The sequence below is a fragment of the Hyla sarda genome, chromosome 2 (genome assembly GCF_029499605.1).
Source record: "Hyla sarda isolate aHylSar1 chromosome 2, aHylSar1.hap1, whole genome shotgun sequence".
Lineage (NCBI taxonomy): Eukaryota > Metazoa > Chordata > Amphibia > Anura > Hylidae > Hyla > Hyla sarda.
Genome location: NC_079190.1, coordinates 28756108 through 28776461, shown reverse-complemented (window position 1 = coordinate 28776461; position 20354 = coordinate 28756108). Strand labels below are relative to the sequence as shown.

The 20354-nt window shown below is 44.8% G+C and overlaps 1 protein-coding gene across 6 annotated transcripts in view; it reads right to left on the bottom strand.

Annotated features, from left to right (window-relative positions):
• The window catches only part of FAT3 (FAT atypical cadherin 3), a 671890-nt gene that overhangs the window by 38995 nt on the left and 612541 nt on the right, over window positions 1-20354 (bottom strand). For all 6 annotated transcript variants that reach the window (XM_056561437.1, XM_056561434.1, XM_056561436.1 and 3 more), the window contains 2 exons: window positions 19741-19875; window positions 17357-17514 (listed from right to left, as the gene is read on the bottom strand). In XM_056561437.1, the coding sequence (XP_056417412.1) occupies window positions 17357-17514; window positions 19741-19875 (293 nt within the window). The remainder of the gene's footprint in view (window positions 1-17356; window positions 17515-19740; window positions 19876-20354) is intronic.

The window sequence follows — 20354 nt, the reverse complement described above, 5'->3', positions numbered from 1 at the left end:
TTCAATCATGGTTGCGAGTAGATAAGTAAGGAGGAGGGGAAAAAAAAATATATATATAATGACTTTCAAATTGGTTTACTTATCCTATTAAAGAGTCGTTTTCAGGTGGCGGAGATTGGGACTTCTTTATAGGGGTCAGGGACTTGATAACAGGCAATGACCCTTTAAAGGGGTACTACGGTGGAAAACTTTTTTTTTTTATTAACTAGTGCCAGAAAGTTAAACAGATTTGTACATTACTTCTATTTAAAAAAAATCTTAAGCCTTCCAGTACTTATTAGCTGCTGAATACTACAGAGGAAATTCTTTTCTTTTTGGAACGCAGAGCTCTCTGCTGACATTACGAGCACAGTGCTCTCTGCTGACATCATGAGCACAGTGCTCTCCGCTGACATCTCTGTCCATTTTAGGAACTGTCCAGAGCAGCATATGTTTTCTAGGGGGATTTTCTCCTACTCTGGACAGAGGTGTCAGCAGAGAGCACTGTGCTCATGATGTCAGCAGAGAGCTCTGTGTTGGAAAAAGAAAATAATTTCCTCTGTAGTATTCAGCAGCTAATACGTACTGGAAGGATTAATATTTTTTTTAATAGAAGGGATTTCCAAATCTGTTTAACTTTCTGGCACCAGTTGACAAAAAAAGAAAAAAAGTTTTCCACCGGAGTACCCCTTTAAAGGGGTATTCCAGTGAAAAAAATTTTTTTTCATATCAACTGGCTCCAGAAAGTTAAACAGATTTCTAAATTACTTCTATAAAATAATCTTAATCCTACCAGTACTTATCAGCTGCTGAAGTTGAGTTGTTCTTTTCTGTCTGACCACAGTGCTCTCTGCTGACACCTCTGTTTGTCTCAGGAAGTGTCCAGAGTAGGAGCAATCCTTCATAGCAAACCTCTCCTGCTCTGGAGAGTTCCTGAGACAGACAGAGGTGTCAGCAGAGAGCACTGTGGTCAGACAGAAAAGAACAACTCAACTTCAGCAGCTGATAAGTACTGGTAGGATTAATATTTTTTAATAGAAGTAATTAAGAAATCTGTTTAACTTTCTGGAGCCAGTTGATATGGAAAAAAAAAATTATTTTTCACCGGAATACCTATTTAAAGCAGTGGTTTCCAAACTGTTAACCTACAGAAGTGTGCAAAACTACAATTACCAGCATGCCCGGACAGCCAACGGCTGTCCGGGCATGCTGGTTGTTGTAGTTTTGCACACGTCTGGAGGGCCACAGTATGGAGACCTTTGCTGTGGATATCATTCAGATATGCGGTGATGGAAAAAAATAGTTTGATTTTGCTCGTTTGCCCACTGACAAAGAAATCATCGGTCTCTAATTTTATTGGTGGGTTTATGTGAAGAGTGAGAGACAAAATAACAACAACACATTTTAAATAAGTTGCAAATTGATTTGCATAAGTATTTGATCCCCTATCGATCAAGATTTCTGGCTCCCAGGTGTCTTGTATACAGGTAACGAGCTGAGATTAGGAGCACTCTCTTAAAGAGACAGCTTCTAATCTCAGCTTCTTACCTGTATAAAAGGCACCTGTCCGCAGAATCAATCAGATTCCAAACTCTCCACCATGGCCAAGACCAAAGAGCCGTCCAAGGATGTCAGGGACAAGATTATAGACCTACACAAGGCTGGAATGGGCTACAAGACCATCGCCACGCAGCTCGGTGAGCAGTTTACAACAGTTGATGCCATTATTTACAAATGGAAGAAACAAAAAATAAGTGTCAATCTCACTCAGTCGGGGGCTCCATGTAAGATCTCCCCTCGTGGAGTTTCATTGATCATGAGGACGATGAGGAATCAGTCCAGAACTACACGGGTTAATTTTGTCAATGATCTCAAGGCAGCTGGGAGCATAGTCACCAAGAAAACAATTGGCAACACACTACGCCGTGAAGGACTGAAATCCTGCAGTGTCCGCAAGGTTCCCCTGCTCAAGAAAGCTCACGTATAGGCCTTTCTGAAGTTTACCAATGAACATCTGAATGCTTCAGAGGAAAACTGTGTGAAAGTGTTGTGATCAGATAAGACCAAAATCAAGGAATGCTGCCTTTGACCCCACCGCCAAACATAAAGATGGAGATATTATGCTTTAAGGGTGTTTTTCTGCTAAGAGGATGATGAGGGGCTTTGGAAAAGACCGCGACCACTTATCTGTTTTCTAGGTCAATTTACTACTTGGAACAATGTCTACTGTCTATCGATCTGAAATTGGAAACAGAGGCGCTCCATGTGGAGTATCACACGTTCAGGATGAGGAGGTCTCGGAGAAGGGAGCAGATGGTCTCTTACCGCCTCCGGTTGTGTACCGACATACACAACAATGGATAGCACGTAGTGAAATATAGTGTGGACAACCCGTATTAAAGTGATATTCCGCCCCTAGACATCTTATCGCCTATCCAAGGATAGGGGATAAGATGTCTGTTGCAGGGGTCCCGCTGCTGGGGACCCCCGCGATCTCTCCTGCAGCCCCCTGAGTCATCAGCTCTCCGGAGCTAAAGTTTGTTCCATGGCTGATGACAGGGGCCGGCGGTTTGTGACCTCATAACTCCGGCCCTAATGAAGTCATGCCCCACCCTCTTAATGCAAGTCTATTGGAGGGGGCGTGGTAACAGTCATGCCCCTCCCATAGACTTGCATTATGGGGGCGGCACGTTATGTCATGAGGGGGCGGAGCCATGATGTCACAAAGCGCCGGTCCCTGTATCGTGAGTCACCAGCCACGGAGCAAACCTAGCTCAAGAGAGCTGATGACTCGGGGGGCTGCAGGAGAGATTGTGGGGGTCCCCAGCAGCGGGACCCCTGCGATCAGACATCTTGTCCCAGGGGATAAGATGTCTAGGGGCGGAGTACCCCTTTAAGATACAAGAACCAGGCTTCAAAGGTGATAGGAATTTAATGGCGCTGACCGGGACCAGACATAAAACAGGTGCCGTAGCTTGAAGGTAACTACTTTATTTACCAAGATGCAACGCGTTTCACTGCGCAAGCGCAGCTTCCTCAGACATCCATACGGTCTATTGATGTCTATCGATGACTATTATAGGGCAGGAATTGGTCTTATGTCAGTTCTTATAACATGGAGATACCAAGCCTTTTCCATTCTTATGCAGATACGTTGAGACAGGGGAGTACATAGAAGAGATGGGATCCCATAACAAAGATCAAGCTTGGTGTCCTAATAGTGGGCTTGGGTTTGCTGCCAACGTAGAAGGTTCCGGTGATATTTAAGCCCTTTGTGTCAGTTCCCCAACCCCTTGTTTGCTTACAGTACAATTCTTCTGTAGACCTGTCCTGTACAGTTCCTGCCCCCCCCCCCACTCCCCAAGAGGCTACAGGAAGGGACCAGCCTTTTCTCCAAGGACCCCACAGCTGCACGATGGACCACCTCTATGGAATGTATAGGACATATTACCATAGATGCAGACGACTAAGCAGAAATTACCTTGCCCGTGTACAGTAACACTAATAACATTGTCTTGTCTCCTTTTCCTTTCGGTACTTAGCCTTTGTAGACTTTATTTGACTCCGGTGTAACGAAAGTTAAATACAGGAAAATACAGTTTCAAGCTTTAATTACTTGTAATGACCTAAAACCCCTGGTGCTGCGGCGCAGTTCTGTAGCAAACTAGCAATTTACATACACAAGCATTTTAGAAAAGCCTTCAAAGAGTCTGCACGGGGAGTGAAGGATACCGCCGCTCTACAGTCTCGGGGGAGAGGGGCAGCATGAGTCGGCTTTTTTGTGTTATATTATGCATGAAAACGATTCAAATGCACCTTTATACTTTAACGCAAAAGCCTATTCCTTTATATAATACTTACAGAAACTGTAACACATTAGAAAGGGGCTATAGTAGGATCCATGACTCCAGCTTACCTTCCTTGTATATTGGAGTCTGTGGTAGTGGGGTTATGGTGTAATCTGAAATCTACTTTCTATCTCATTACCGATCCATCCCCTAAATGTTATATTGCAGCTCTGCCTGTTTGGACTGGCTGCTGTGTATATGCACAAGCCCTCCACTAACTCATTAAAAGGTAGGTTCTATTACAGCAAAGGTGAAATTATTAAAAACTTTATAAATAATATCTGGGAATTGCTTCATACCTTAATAATGGGGCATTTTGTATATCATCATATAGGCAAAAACCACACTGGTCAAATGTGATCAGCTGTTATCGCCAGGGGAATTTATGGGCAGTCATACTTTTCTCTTGTAGTGGCCACTGCTGGAGAAAAGTGGTATTACATGGTTCCTATTGTAATGAATGGACAACTTGGTCACACTAAAACCAACACAAAACAAACTACTCTTGCTCTCCGCTCTGGCTAATAGAGTTGTCTTGTGTTGGACAACTTGCTATGATGGCCATATACCCTAATGGAGTGTTACTACAAGGTAACAGAGTGAGGACTCTCTAAGCCTCAACCCTAATGCAGGGTTGACTGTGGTATAGATACTAGAGAATCCCCAGGTTTTTACCCTTTAAAGGGTACTCTGCCCCTAGACATCTTATCCCCTATTCAAAGGATAGGGGATAAGATGTCTGATTGCGGACGTCCCGCTGCTGGGGACCCCCGCGATATCCCTGCTGCACCCGGCGTCCCGCTCGTGATGTCACAGCCAAGCCCCCTCAATGCAAGTCTATGGGAGTGGGCATGGTGGCCGCCACGCCCCCTCCCATAGACTTGCATTGAGGGGGCGTGGCCGTGACATCACGAGCAGGGTGTGACCGTGACGTCACGAGCCAGTCATCCAGCATGGAGTGAAGTTCGCTCCGTGCACCGGGTGTCTGGGGTACAGAAGCCGAGATTGTGGGGATCCCCAGCGGAGGGACCCCCGTGATCAGACATCTTATCCCCTGTCCTTTGGATAGGGGATAAGATGTCTAGGGGCGGAGTACCCCTTTGACCCCAGCAAGGAACTGTGGACTAAGCTTCAGTTCATGGGCTCCAGTCAGGACTTGTCAGTGGTCAGAGTGAACTTTGGTCAGGAGTGAATCGAAAGAATAAAACCAGGAGAGAAGAGAGGATATGAAAGTCAAGGCATGCGACAGAAATAAAACCTAAAGCAAGATGGGAGTCTGGGGGTGATACACTGTAACAAACCTCCTCCTCATGTAATCTCCTTACTACTGGGGTGACACACTGTAACAAACCTCCTCCTCATGTAATCTCCTTACTACTGGGGTGACACATTGTAACAAACCTCCTCCTCATGTAATCTCCTTACTACTGGGGTGACACACTGTAACAAACCTCCTCCTCATGTAATCTCCTTACTACTGGGGTGACACACTGTAACAAACCTCCTCCTCGTGTAATCTCCTTACTACTGGGGTGACACACTGTAAAAGACCTCCTCCTCATGTAATCTCCTTACTACTGGGGTGACACACTGTAACAAACCCTCTCCTTATGTCATTTCCTTACTACTGGGGTGACACACTGTAACAAACCCTCTCCTTATGTCATTTCCTTACTACTGGGGTGACACACATTCGGGGGGGGGGGGGGGGGTTGGTGGTGCTGCTGGCTGAGCGAGTGGTTCGGATGTCTAACTTTCTTGTGGCAGGCAGAGCGGCGCCCCAATCAAGATGGCACTCTAAGCGGCTGCCTATTTTGCCTATAGGCAGAGCTGGCCTATGAGTAGTGTAGGAATAGCCATGAATGAAGCCAAGGACAGGATTCTGGTACATTATGGGAGTCAGGAGAAAAACTACAAGTACCAGGCATAGTTTACAAGTGTCAAGGCAGAAGCATAGTCAGGAAACAAGGCTAAGGACAAGAAAAATTGACTGCACATGAACAGTGAGATATGAAGAACCAAAATCACCAGGCAATATGTGACACCAATAACCCCCCTGAAGGCCTGAAGTCCTCTTCAGATGTAAGTAGCCCTGGAAACCAGACAAAGCAGGAGGCTGCAGCGGCAGACAGAGGTCAGTGCAGGAAGAACAAAGGACAGAGGCAGGGACTGTAGCGGCACACAGGACCCAGCTTTAGTATCAGGCAAAGTGAGGAACAATGGGTTATAATAGTGAGAATACAGAATGCTCCTACTGTTTTTATTTTTTATTTTTTTTTTTACAAAAAAAGTGTCCAACTAAAAAAAAAGTTTCCTAGCCTCCGAGGCTTATTAAAGCAATTCAGGCGTGAAAATCAGAAATGATCATACTTCTATGTGAGGGGTCTGTGAGCCGGCTCTCTCTGCGGAGGTTCGACATAATAATTAATTAGAGAGGACGAGGTGGAAGGAGGGCGCAGGAGAAACATAGAATGCACCATGTAATTTCGGAGACCTCCGCCTGTGACTTCCCCAAACCGTGTGTGTATAATTACATTGTAATACTGCGACGTTCTATTTACACCTCAGCCGATGGCTGTTTATGCTGATGAATGGCGCATATGATTTCGGGTTATAGGCGACCCACTGAGTGTAAAAAAAATGAAGCTGAGTTCACGAGAATCGGGGGAGGGGGGGGTGGCGGCGCGATACATTTATTAAATATGGAGACATTCAAATTAAAGAGCTATTCCCCCACAGCCCTACAGGAAAAGACGCGGGGGGGGGGGGGGGGGTTGTTTCGATTGCTACGCAACATCACTCCCCTTTATTGTGAATACTTCTCATACCGTGTTTCTCCGAAAATAAGACTGGGTCTTATATTCATTTTAGTCACCAAAAACACACTAGGACTTATTTTCAGGGTAGGGCTTATTTATTTACGGTACCGTATGTACATTGAACAACATTTAAGGCTCTGAGACGTCCCAGCACCAGGAAGCAGCAAGAGCAGGGGAGAACAGTGAGGCCGGTTCCTTAGGAACGGGGGAACGGAGGACGAAGGTAAGTTAAAATGTGTTTTTTAATATTTGCAGCCCGGGCATTGCCTAGGTCAGTGGTCTTCAACCTGCGGACCTCCAGATGTTGCAAAACTCCAGCTCCCAGCATGCCCGGACAGCCGTTGGCTGTCCGGGCATGCTGGGAGTTGGAGTTTTGCAACATCTGGAGATCCGCACGTTGAAGACCACTAGCCTAGGTCTTATTTTCGGGGTAGGGCTTATATTGCAACTAGGGCTTATTTTCGGGGTAGGGTGTATTTTCGGGGAAACACGGTAGTACTCATCCCGAGCCCCCTGTTGCATGAAGAAAATTCAGTTTAGACCAGCAAGGAGGGTAGTGCAATTCTAGCAGAGCCGAGTCTGGTCTGCTTTGTTGTTTCATAAGTCTACACATACAGCAGGGTTTCCCAATCACTGTGCCTACAGCTGTGGCAAAATTACAACTCCCAGCATGCCGGGCATGCTGAGGGTTGTAGTTTTTCAACAGCTCCCTCCATTGAAAAAAAACAAAACAGCAAGTCTACTGTTAATTTGGGGTTTATTTTTTTTTTTTTTTACTGTGTTTACTGTAGACTAATGTTATTATGCAGGTTGTTCTGGTTCGGAAGAGACCAATTAAAATAAATAAATTATATATATATATATATATATATATATATATATACACACACACATTTGCTTTACTAAGTTTGCACAATGTGAACAATCAAAAAATGAAATAAAATATAAAAAAAACAGCGTCTATCGTTAATTCGGGGTTTTGTTTAGTTTTTTTTTTTTTTTTTTTTTTTACTGTAGACTAATGTTATTATGCAGGTTGTTCTGGTTAAGAAGAGACCAATAAAAAAAAAATATATATATATATATATGCAGATAAGGTCAGGCTGCTCACCACTCTCGCGTTTGCTGCGCTATCTCGTGCTGCGGACACCGGTACCGCTCCCGGCTTAGTAGAACTCTCACAGAAAAGAAAACGTCCGGCACTCGAGAAAATGCAGGTAAAACTTGTCAATGGCTTTATTCACACGCTTAGGCAGGACACAATCTGACGCGTTTCGCACCCTCAGGTGCTTAATCGTAGATAGACATACATTCAATAATGCAGGTTAAAATACACATGAGTTTGGTCACATGACCACATGGATCTTAATTAAAAACAGTTGGTTACAAAACATGGCATTGGGAATCATGATCACATTTAATCGTTCAAAGAGAGTTCACACCAGGATGCAATCAATGCGGCTTTCACATTTTAAGTAAAATTTCAAACTTAAATGGTCCAAAGACTAATCTACCAATACTACCGATATTCATATTTATGTAGGGGTGCATGTTTAACCGTAATAAGCAATTTAAACTTTATCTACACATCAAAAAATCCGAGATATTTGTATATATAAATCGATAACCGCATGGTGTATATCACACCATGTGAACAACCCCCTATATAATTTGCGACAAAAATTTATCGTATATACCGATATTCATATTGGTTTAGAGGTACATATTTACCGAAATAAGCACTTTGAACTATATGTAAACATGAAAATCCGAGATATTTATATATATAAATCGATAACCGCATGATATGCATCACGTCGTGTGAACATCCCCCTATAATTTACAACAATTCAAAATTTGTTATATATGCACAGGAAACGAAGAATAAATATTAAACCGGGGACTAGGCTTACATGATTGAGGATAAATTGTATACATCCACTATATTTACTTATTCCATTTATGCACACGTTAACATTAGATCCAATCTTTTATTTAATCCTTGCGGGAATCTTGTTCCCAAGAGGAACATCCAATGTGCCTCTCTATTGTATAGTTTCTTTCTAAGATCGCCTCCCCTAGGTCCTAAGGTGACTTTTTCTACTCCCAATACTCGTAAATGGGTAGTGTCTCCTGAATGGGACTCTCTAAAGTGACGTGATAGCATGGACATGTTTGTCAAACTACTTTTAGCATCCGTAATATGTTTCCTAAACCTCACTTTTAATGAATTCCCCGAGCATCCTACATATTGCAAGTTACACGCAGTGCATGTGGCTACATATATGATGGATTTAGTATTACAATTGATGTATTGGTGTATATTGTATGTCCTATTTGTTGTGCAAGACGTTACAGTATTTGTATTCACCATATGTGTACATGTGATACATCTGGTATGACCACATTTGCGGTTACCTGTATTCCTCAACCAGTCCCGACCCTTTACACTTTCCTTTTGACTAATAAATAGACTGGGTGAGACCCTGGTTCCAATAGTGGGGCCTCTCCTGGACACAATAGAAATACCTTCTGATAATAAGTCTCTTAATATTGGGTCTGTTTCTAATACCGGGATATATCTATTTATTATTTTCTTAATTTGTCCAAATTGAGTACTGTATGAGGTCACGAAAAATGGTGGTCTATCTTTACTCGAATTTACATTTTCATTTGTATTTTTGGCCGATATATCTCCAACCTTATGTGAGTCCCTTCTGTTCTGATGCCTGCTAGAATAGGATACTAGTTCCTCACGTCCCCGTCCTTCTATTCTTATTTCTGCTTTTTTTAATATTTTTTCACTATAACCCCTCTGTTCCAATCTAGTATGTAGTTCCTCTGCTGCAATTTTAAATTGTATCTCACTAGAGCAATTACGTTTTATTCTACATAATTCGCCATAGGGAATATTATCCAGGACTGTTACGCCTAGCGCTCCGGGTCCCCGCTCCTCCCCGGAGCGCTCACGGCGTCTTTCTCCCTGCAGCGCCCCGGTCAGTCCCGCTGACCGGGAGCGCTGCACTGTCTTGGCCGTTGGGGATGCGATTCGCACAGCGGGACGTGCCCGCTCGCGAATCGCATCCCAGGTCACTTACCCGTCCCGGTCCCCTGCTGTCATGTGCTGGCGCGCGCGGCTCCGCTCTCTAGGGCGCGCGCGCGCCAGCTCTCTGAGACTTAAAGGGCCAGTGCACCAATGATTGGTGCCTGGCCCAATCAGCTTAATTGGTTCCCACCTGTTCCCTGGCTATATCTAGTCTCCTCCCTTGCACTCCCTTGCCGGATCTTGTTGCCTTGTGCCAGTGAAAGCGTTTAGTGTTGTCCAAAGCCTGTGTACCTGATCTTCTGCTACCCATCCTGACTACGAACCTTGCCGCCTGCCCCCGACCTTCTGCTACGTCTGACCTTGCTTCTGCCTACTCCCTTGTACCGCGCCTATCTTCAGCAGCCAGAGAGGTGAGCCGTTGCTAGTGGATACGACCTGGTCACTACCGCCGCAGCAAGACCATCCCGCTTTGCGGCGGGCTCTGGTGAAAACCAGTAGTGGCTTAGAACCGGTCCACTAGCACGGTCCACGCCAATCCCTCTCTGGCACAGAGGATCCACTACCAGGAAGCCGAATCGTGACAGTAGATCCGGCCATGGATCCCGCTGAGGTGCCGCTGCCAAGTCTCGCTGATCTTCCCACGGTGGTCGCTCAGCAATCGCAGCAGATTGCCCAACAAGGACAGCAGCTGTCGCAGTTGACCGCCATGTTACAGCAAATTCTGCCCCTGCTACAGCAGCAACCATCTCCTCCGCCAGCTCCTGCACCTCCTCCGCAGCGAGTGGCCGCTCCTAACCTCCGCTTGTCCCTGCCGGACAAATTTGATGGGGACTCCAGACTCTGCCGTGGATTTTTGTCTCAGTGTTCCCTGCATATGGAGATGTTGTCAGACTTGTTTCCTACAGAACGGTCTAAGGTGGCGTTCGTAGTAAGCCTTCTTTCAGGAAAGGCCTTGTCTTGGGCCACACCGCTCTGGGACCGCAATGATCCTGCCACAGCCACAGTCCAGTCCTTTTTTGCTGAAGTCCGAAGTGTCTTTGAGGAACCTGCCCGAGCCTCTTCTGCTGAGACTGCCCTGCTGAACCTGGTCCAGGGTAATTCTTCCGTTGGCGAGTACGCCATACAATTCCGTACTTTTGCATCTGAACTATCCTGGAATAATGAGGCTCTCTGCGCGACCTTTAAAAAAGGCCTATCCAGTCGCATCAAGGATGTGCTGGCCGCACGAGAGATTCCTGCCAACCTCCAAGAACTCATCCATTTGGCTACCCGCATTGACATGCGTTTTTCTGAGCGACACCAAGAGCTCCGCCAGGAAAAAGACTTAGATCTCTGGGCACCTCTCCCACAGCATCCTTTGCAGTCTATGCCTGGGCCTCCCGCCGAGGAGGCCATGCAAGTGGATCGGTCTCGCCTGACCCAGGAAGAGAGGAATCGCCGTAGAGAAGAAAATCTCTGTCTGTACTGTGCCAGTACCGAGCATTTCTTGGTGGATTGCCCTATCCGTCCTCCACGCCTGGGAAACGCACGCACGCACCCAGCTCACGTGGGTGTGGCATCTCTTGGTTCTAAATCTTCTTCTCCACGTCTCACGGTGCCCGTGCGGATTTCTCCTACAGCCAACTCCTCCCTCTCAGCCTTGGCCTGCTTGGACTCTGGTGCCTCCGGGAATTTTATTTTGGAGTCCTTTGTCAATAAATTCTGCATCCCGGTGACCCGTCTCGCCAAACCGCTCTACATTTCCGCGGTCAACGGAGCCAGATTGGACTGCACCGTGCGTTTCCGCACAGAGCCCCTCCTCATGTCTATTGGACCCCACCTTGAGAGGATTGAGTTCTTTATTCTCCCCAACTGTACCTCTGAGGTCCTCCTCGGTCTGCCTTGGCTCCGGCTTCATTCCCCCACCATTGATTGGACCACCGGGGAGATCAGGAACTGGGACTCTGCCTGCCACAGGAAGTGCCTCTCCCCCCCTCCCAGTCCCGTCAGGCAAGCCTCTGTGCCTCCCCATGGTCCCCGTCCTGGTGTCACACTGCTCCGTGCCAGGCCTCGCCCTCTGCCCTCCCTCCCCATTCCCACTCCTGCTGTACTGCCTGCCGTTGAGGAAACCCTCCATTCTTTCCAGGTGTCCTCATCCCAGGGGAGGCAGTTACCGGACAAAGAGAAGGGGAGACCTAAGGGGGGGGGTACTGTTACGCCTAGCGCTCCGGGTCCCCGCTCCTCCCCGGAGCGCTCACGGCGTCTTTCTCCCTGCAGCGCCCCGGTCAGTCCCGCTGACCGGGAGCGCTGCACTGTCTTGGCCGTTGGGGATGCGATTCGCACAGCGGGACGTGCCCGCTCGCGAATCGCATCCCAGGTCACTTACCCGTCCCGGTCCCCTGCTGTCATGTGCTGGCGCGCGCGGCTCCGCTCTCTAGGGCGCGCGCGCGCCAGCTCTCTGAGACTTAAAGGGCCAGTGCACCAATGATTGGTGCCTGGCCCAATCAGCTTAATTGGTTCCCACCTGTTCCCTGGCTATATCTAGTCTCCTCCCTTGCACTCCCTTGCCGGATCTTGTTGCCTTGTGCCAGTGAAAGCGTTTAGTGTTGTCCAAAGCCTGTGTACCTGATCTTCTGCTACCCATCCTGACTACGAACCTTGCCGCCTGCCCCCGACCTTCTGCTACGTCTGACCTTGCTTCTGCCTACTCCCTTGTACCGCGCCTATCTTCAGCAGCCAGAGAGGTGAGCCGTTGCTAGTGGATACGACCTGGTCACTACCGCCGCAGCAAGACCATCCCGCTTTGCGGCGGGCTCTGGTGAAAACCAGTAGTGGCTTAGAACCGGTCCACTAGCACGGTCCACGCCAATCCCTCTCTGGCACAGAGGATCCACTACCAGGAAGCCGAATCGTGACAAGGACATGTCGTGGATGGCAGGAAGAGGCTAGCAGAATGGAGTTAGAGGCTGTATCTTTTCTATAGGGGCGAATTTCTATGCCATCACTCCCACTAATCAACGAAATGTCCAAGAAATTAATTGTATTTTTATCGAAATGTGAGGTGAACCCCAAATTTAGGTTGTTATTTCCAATATACTTGACAAATTCCGAAAATAGTGTCTCTGTACCCCTCCAAATTATCAATAAATCGTCTATGTAGCGACTGATCCAGTGTATATTATCATAATATGGGTTTTTGTCACTGAAAATAAAAAGTTGCTCCCAGTGAAACATGTAGATATTTGCAAAGGACGGGGAATATTTGGCACCCATTGATGCTCCCCTGGTCTGCAGGTAGAAACCACCGTCGAACACGAAGTAATTGTGTTTGAGCAAAAACTCCGTGGCGATGGTGATGAATTCCCGCAGACCAGGGGAGTATGCGCTGAACTTTTCCATATGAATGGACAGGGCCTCGAGGCCTTTAGACCAGGGAATACATGGATATAAGCCTATAACATCACACGTTGCCCATGACAACTGCTCATCCCACACGATTTTTTCTAAGATATTGATCACATGCTTAGTGTCTTGTGTGAATGTGGGGGTGATTTTAGTCAGGGGTTGGAGATGGTGATCCACCCATTCTCCAAGGCGTTCACCCAGCGACCCAATGCCAGCAACTATTGGCCGAAGGGGAGGTGGAAATACACCTTTATGTACCTTGGGGAGTGAGTGGAACACTGGAGTAACTGGATTCTCTACAAATAGATATTCTTCCAGTTTTTTGTTAATAGCCCCCAGTGCTACACCCTCTTCCAATATTTTCTTAAGTTTCATTTGGTACATTTTAGTAGGGTCATTTCTTAATTTACAGTAAGTAGATGTATCTAATAACATATCCTCATTAAGTTGTTTGTATAACCCTGAATCCAGAACAATAATATTTCCACCTTTATCAGCATTACGAATTACGATAGATTTATTCTCAGATAATTCCTTCAATGCTATACGTTCATTTTTATTTAAATTGTCATAAGCATTATTCCGAGACACCTGTTCATTGAGTTTCACTAGGTCCCGCTCGACCAACTCCTGGAATCTATCCAGCGCCTCCGAACGGGAGGCAACAGGATAGAAACCAGGGTTGGCCGAGCGGTAGTTATTGTTCCTACTATCATCGACAACTGCATTTTCTTTCTGCAAGCAGGTAAGCTGTAATAATACATTTTGATCCTTGAAATTAGTAACATTAACATTAATTTCATCACCATCGTTCGCTACTGATCCTCCCACCACTATACCTGAGGGTTCTCCCTCCTCATGACTCATAACCCCCTTGTGAAAATGTCTTTTGAGAGTGAGTCCTCTTGCCAATTTATTAACATCTAATATGGTATTAAAAAGTTCAAACTTACTTGTCGGCACAAAATTCAGTCCTTTACCAAGTACAGTAATTTGGTCAGCAGATAAGATGCATGCGGATAAGTTCATTACCGGATTTATCTCGGAACCAGTAGCGAGCGCAGGGGATATCTTCTTTCTTCTATGTTTGCGTCCAGCTCTCCTTGCTTTTGACCCTTTAGGTTGTCGGTCTGGCCCAGACGGTTTTTTGGAATAGCTCCAAGTTCTTTGGATGGTGCGGCGATCGATGTTAATTTCTTTTTCTGTTGTTGTACTGATGAATATTGTGCACCTGTGTTTTCCTCTTGGGAACTTTCAGGGTCTGAAAAGCTCACTTTCCTTGCAGATCGGGACCTTGGATGATTTCTGCGTTTGGATCTGGATCGTGGTGTGCGTAAAATAGAGCGCGGTGTGTCTGGATTGTCCCCTTTGTTGAGATGCCACGAGAACACTTGATCTTTGTTGTAATCCAAAATATCTCTTTGGAATTTACTTTTTTTAATGTCCATTATGGAGTTTTCCACACTGTCTAGTTTCTCCAATGCTGCTTGTTCCACACTGGCAAAATCCTTGTGCTCTTTGTACATAGCCAGCTGGGTCCTAAGGCCCTCCATCTCTTGCTGCATACTGGCTAATTCCAGGGATTCCTCCTCCACAATATATGTCATAAGTTTGGCTGAACATTCCAGCAATGCGGAGTCCCATTTGGTAATGAATCCCTGTGAGTATGTTTTTATGGGTCTTTTTTTCAGTCTCAGACCCCTTGGCACAATGTTCTTTTCTAAATATGTAGTGAGAGTTTTATTATCCCACCAAGTCTTCGTCTCCTTAATCATGAGATTCTCCAACTGTCTTGTAATAGCAAGCATGTCAGGGGGAACCACGTTAACCGTGGTTGTAACAAAATGTAACTTGCAATATGTAGGATGCTCGGGGAATTCATTAAAAGTGAGGTTTAGGAAACATATTACGGATGCTAAAAGTAGTTTGACAAACATGTCCATGCTATCACGTCACTTTAGAGAGTCCCATTCAGGAGACACTACCCATTTACGAGTATTGGGAGTAGAAAAAGTCACCTTAGGACCTAGGGGAGGCGATCTTAGAAAGAAACTATACAATAGAGAGGCACATTGGATGTTCCTCTTGGGAACAAGATTCCCGCAAGGATTAAATAAAAGATTGGATCTAATGTTAACGTGTGCATAAATGGAATAAGTAAATATAGTGGATGTATACAATTTATCCTCAATCATGTAAGCCTAGTCCCCGGTTTAATATTTATTCTTCGTTTCCTGTGCATATATAACAAATTTTGAATTGTTGTAAATTATAGGGGGATGTTCACACGACGTGATGCATATCATGCGGTTATCGATTTATATATATAAATATCTCGGATTTTCATGTTTACATATAGTTCAAAGTGCTTATTTCGGTAAATATGTACCTCTAAACCAATATGAATATCGGTATATACGATAAATTTTTGTCGCAAATTATATAGGGGGTTGTTCACATGGTGTGATATACACCATGCGGTTATCGATTTATATATACAAATATCTCGGATTTTTTGATGTGTAGATAAAGTTTAAATTGCTTATTACGGTTAAACATGCACCCCTACATAAATATGAATATCGGTAGTATTGGTAGATTAGTCTTTGGACCATTTAAGTTTGAAATTTTACTTAAAATGTGAAAGCCGCATTGATTGCATCCTGGTGTGAACTCTCTTTGAACGATTAAATGTGATCATGATTCCCAATGCCATGTTTTGTAACCAACTGTTTTTAATTAAGATCCATGTGGTCATGTGACCAAACTCATGTGTATTTTAACCTGCATTATTGAATGTATGTCTATCTACGATTAAGCACCTGAGGGTGCGAAACGCGTCAGATTGTGTCCTGCCTAAGCGTGTGAATAAAGCCATTGACAAGTTTTACCTGCATTTTCTCGAGTGCCGGACGTTTTCTTTTCTGTGATATATATATATATATATATATATATATATATATATATATATATACCCGTATTTTTTGCTCCATAAGACGCACTTTTTCTCCCCCAAAAGTGGGAAGGAAATGTCTGTCCGTCTTATGGAGCGAATGTATGTGTGCCGAAGTGCCGGGAAGGCTGCAAAGGGGAGGCTGCTGAAGAGGTAAGCTTACCTGCCATGCCGCTGTCCCGTTCTCCTGTCCGCATAATGGGGTCTTTTGGAGGAGCATGTGACACACACGTCACTCCTCTGCGCCCGGCGTAATGCCACGGAGAAAGCAGAGTGACGTGTGTGTCACATGCTCCTCCATAGACTCCATTATGCGGACGGCAGAACAAGGGCAGTGGTACCGGAAAGCAACTACAAGGGTGGTCCTTCTGGCCACAAGGGGGGTCCTGCTGTTTACAAGGAGGGGTTCTGCTGGCCACAAGGGGGGTCCTAAATATTTTAGTACCTGTTTGGTTCAGAATAGAGATGAGCAAACTTACAGTAAATTCGATTCGTCACGAACTTCTCGGCTCGGCAGTTGATGACTTATCCTGCATAAATTAGTTCAGCTTTCAGGTGCTCCTGTGGGCTGGAAAAGGTGGATACAGTCCTAGGAGACTCTTTCCTAGGACTGTATCCACCTTTTCCAGAGCACCGGAAAGCTGAACTAATTTATGCAGGAAAAGTCATCAACTGCCGAGCCGAGAAGTTCGTGACGAATCAAATTTACTGTAAGTTCGCTCATCTCTAGTTCAGAATATTTTTTTTCTTGTTCTCCTCCTCTAAAACCTAGGTGCGTCTTATGGTCAGGTGCGTCTTATAGTGCGAAAAATATAATATAATATATATATATATATATATATATATATGAACAATCAGAAAATTTATAAATAAATAAATAAGAATAATTAATAATTTATTTTCTTTTGTGTCACCGCATTCTGAGAGCCATGACTTTTTCCATTCATCAGTGGGGGCTTGTTTTTTGTGGGGCAATATGTGTATGTGTAAAAATATTTAGTAAGGTTTGCAGTTTTAAGCCAGTTGCAAACTTCCTTCTTGCTCATGTAATTGGCTACAAAGCCGCACATGCTCAGTAGAAGTCAAATGACTATAGCAGCAACAACAAAAGGTTATTGATTGGGGGCTGCTAAGTGCCATTTATAATAATGCTCTCTTATGAGGCAGAGGTGCCTTGGGGCCCCTATGCGACGGCTACCTCTGGACTCCCTATAGTTACGCCCCTGCATCCAGCATTGTACATGTTACGTGTATTATCTCAGAGGAAAGTGCTGGCAGGACCCCTCTTATTGCATCAGATGTACTGCAGATCATACCGGTGACTTACCTTCAGGATCATGCAGGGGTTGGATCTCGTATACATGATGATAGCGTTGTTCTGCAGAGTTCGCATCCGCAAGCCCAGTCTGAACTCATCGCGCTTGCTGTTCTCCGACACCCGGTATTTAATGTAACTGTTTCCGGCAAAACTGAGAGAAGTATGTCCTGAAAAAATCACAACAAATAAGTTATAAAACAGATTAAAGGGGTACTCCACTGGAAAACATTATTTTTTTAAATCAACTGGTTCCAAAAAGTTAAACAGATTTGTAAATTACTTCTATTTAAAAATATTTACCCTTCCAGTACTTATCAGCTGCTGTATGTTCAAGAGGAAGTTCTTTTCTTTTTCAATTTTCTTTCTGTCTGACCACAGTGCTCTCTGCTGACACCTCTGTCCATTTTAGGAACTGTTCAGAGTAGGAGCAAATCCCCATAGCAAACCTATCCTGCTCTGGACAGTTCCTAAAATGGACAGAGGTGTCAGCAGAGAGCACTGCGGTAAGACAGAAAGAAAATGAAAAAAGAAAAGAACTTCCTGTTTAGCATACAGAAGCTGATAAGTACTGGAAGGATTAAGATTTTTAAATAGAAGTCATTTACAAATCTTTTTAACTTTCTGGCACCAGTTGATTAAAAAAAATGTTTTCCAGGGGAGTACCCCTTTTAGAAACAAATATAATACAATGTGATTGTTCTTGCATACAGTCCCTATTTTTACTAGACTGTCCCACATTTAGGAAAGGGCTATATAATGATTTTTACTTTAAAGGGCTGTTTCTGGTGGTTTAGGGTGGCCCCAGATGGATGGGGTGGGGCTTACATATCCAGCGATTTGGGATTCAAATGTTAGTAAGTATGTGTGAGATAATAAAATACAATACAGAGAGCTTGAAGGATTTCGAGGGTTTGCCCAGTTTTGAAAACTAAACCCAGATAGGAAATTGTGAGTTAATATATGGGTGGTTCCAGATCGCACCTCTTAGCTAGAGCAGAGAGAGGTTACAAAGAGCGTCCCTCACTCTGGAGGACCTATCCTGTCCTACCGTGTAATGCTTGTTTTCCAGGTGGTGGCGCTGTAGGGAAAATAAGCGGCCAAGTTTTTGCCACAGATTACAGAAGGGAACTTTAGTCTACAGGGGTAGTCCAGGAAACTAAAGGTGTCCCCTCAGGGCGCTTTGGCCACCAACCTCAGAGGTGAGCAAGAGTGATGGCCTACTCAGCTAATCACCAGGCTGAGATGGGACTCTGTGATTGGCTGAGCCTGTGATTCTGCCCCTCTCAGAAGGTGGGTGCCGGAGTGCTCCTTATGGATAAGTTTAGTTCCACAGACTACCCCTTTAAGCTATAGCCCCCTTCTGTAATTTGTGGGAAAACCTAGCAGCTAATTTCCATACAGCGCCACAACTGGGGAAATAAGGCATTACACAGTAGGACAGGATAGGTCCTCCAGAGTGAGAGAGGCTCTTTGTAGCCTTTGTACAATTGTCTCTTGATGCAATAAAGACCCTGTAGCTTGCACTTTACCTGGACCTGGTGTTGGGTGCTGTTTCCTTACGGAGGAAGTTCTATGTGGATCCAGTGTGGCACACTGGAGGTTACACTGCACCACACCTGAGCAATCCTGTGCTGGAGTTCCCATAGTGATTACTATATATATATATATATATATATATATATATATATATATAAATATATATACATTGAGGAAACCCGCACCCTGGCGTCATGACAATTAAGGGTTAATCCCATACCCAGCAACACCTCCCTGCAACACCCCTGTTCACCCCTCATCCCATGTCACCACAGAACCTCCTTAAAGATCTCTCTTTAAAGAAGGGGTATTGGTCAGAAAATCACCTTCCTTTCAGATAGCAATGGGGTAACACAGCACACTTCATCTGTGGTCTTATACCACCTGCACTAACCAAAGGAACAGTGTTTCCCAACCAGGGTGTCTCCAGCTGTTGTGAAACTGCAATTTCCATCATGCCCAGGCAGCCTATGGCGGAGTCGTAGTTTTGCAACAGTTGGAGACATACTGGTTGAGAAACACTGTAAAAGAAGATTACATTAATAGGGAACCCTCCCCTTTATGATATACACCCATATAGGACTTGTGGATAGGGATTGTCTTATCCTGACTTTTGACCCGCCCTGGATAGTATCATCCCACAATTAATATGCTTGTATAGGAACTACAAGGCCTATTGTAATTGCTTGTCACAAACAACATTAGGAAGGTCCGTCAGGTAGGATTTTTAATGTAGTCAACCTTTTGACCCCACCCCCGCAGAGTCCTTTTATCTTCTACTCGCTTTCTTACCTTTGGGCTTTAGAATAAAGAACAACCGTAGACTTGATAACATTCACTGAATAATGGATTTTTACCTGAGCATTCTCCGAGTTTGCCTGGTGGGCACTGGCAGATAAACGGTCTCCGGCTGACTTCATATCCCACGCATTGCATATCCTCGGGACACGGCTTGTTTAAACATGGATCTGCAGATCCGGGGCAAAGTCCACCTGCAAGAGGGAAGATGGAGACTTAGAAGAAAGAACCATATATGATGAAATTGGGCAATACCATTTCTTTATATCCTATGGAAATGATTAGCTCCATATTTTGCTTTTTGTAACTAAATGCTGATGTCTCCCCTGATGACATCACCATTACTAGTGATAGAAACCTGTAGGGAGTATGTTTTCTTTGTTGTTGTTCAGGGGGTTGTTCCTTTGAGTGTGTTTGCTATAAACTTTACCTTCTCAGGGACATGTTGTTACTGATATTTTAACTGTATATGCTTTTACAAATTATATAGGGGCACCCTAGGTACAGGTGACATCCCATTATTGATCACTTATATGTAAACTTTTTATTCTTTATCGTTTATTAACAGTTATGCCTTAACCAGCACTTTTCCGTCACATTACGTTCGCCTAGTCCTTTTTGGATAATATTTATAGCTGGAAGAGTCCACCTAGTGCGGTCTTTTGCAGGACAC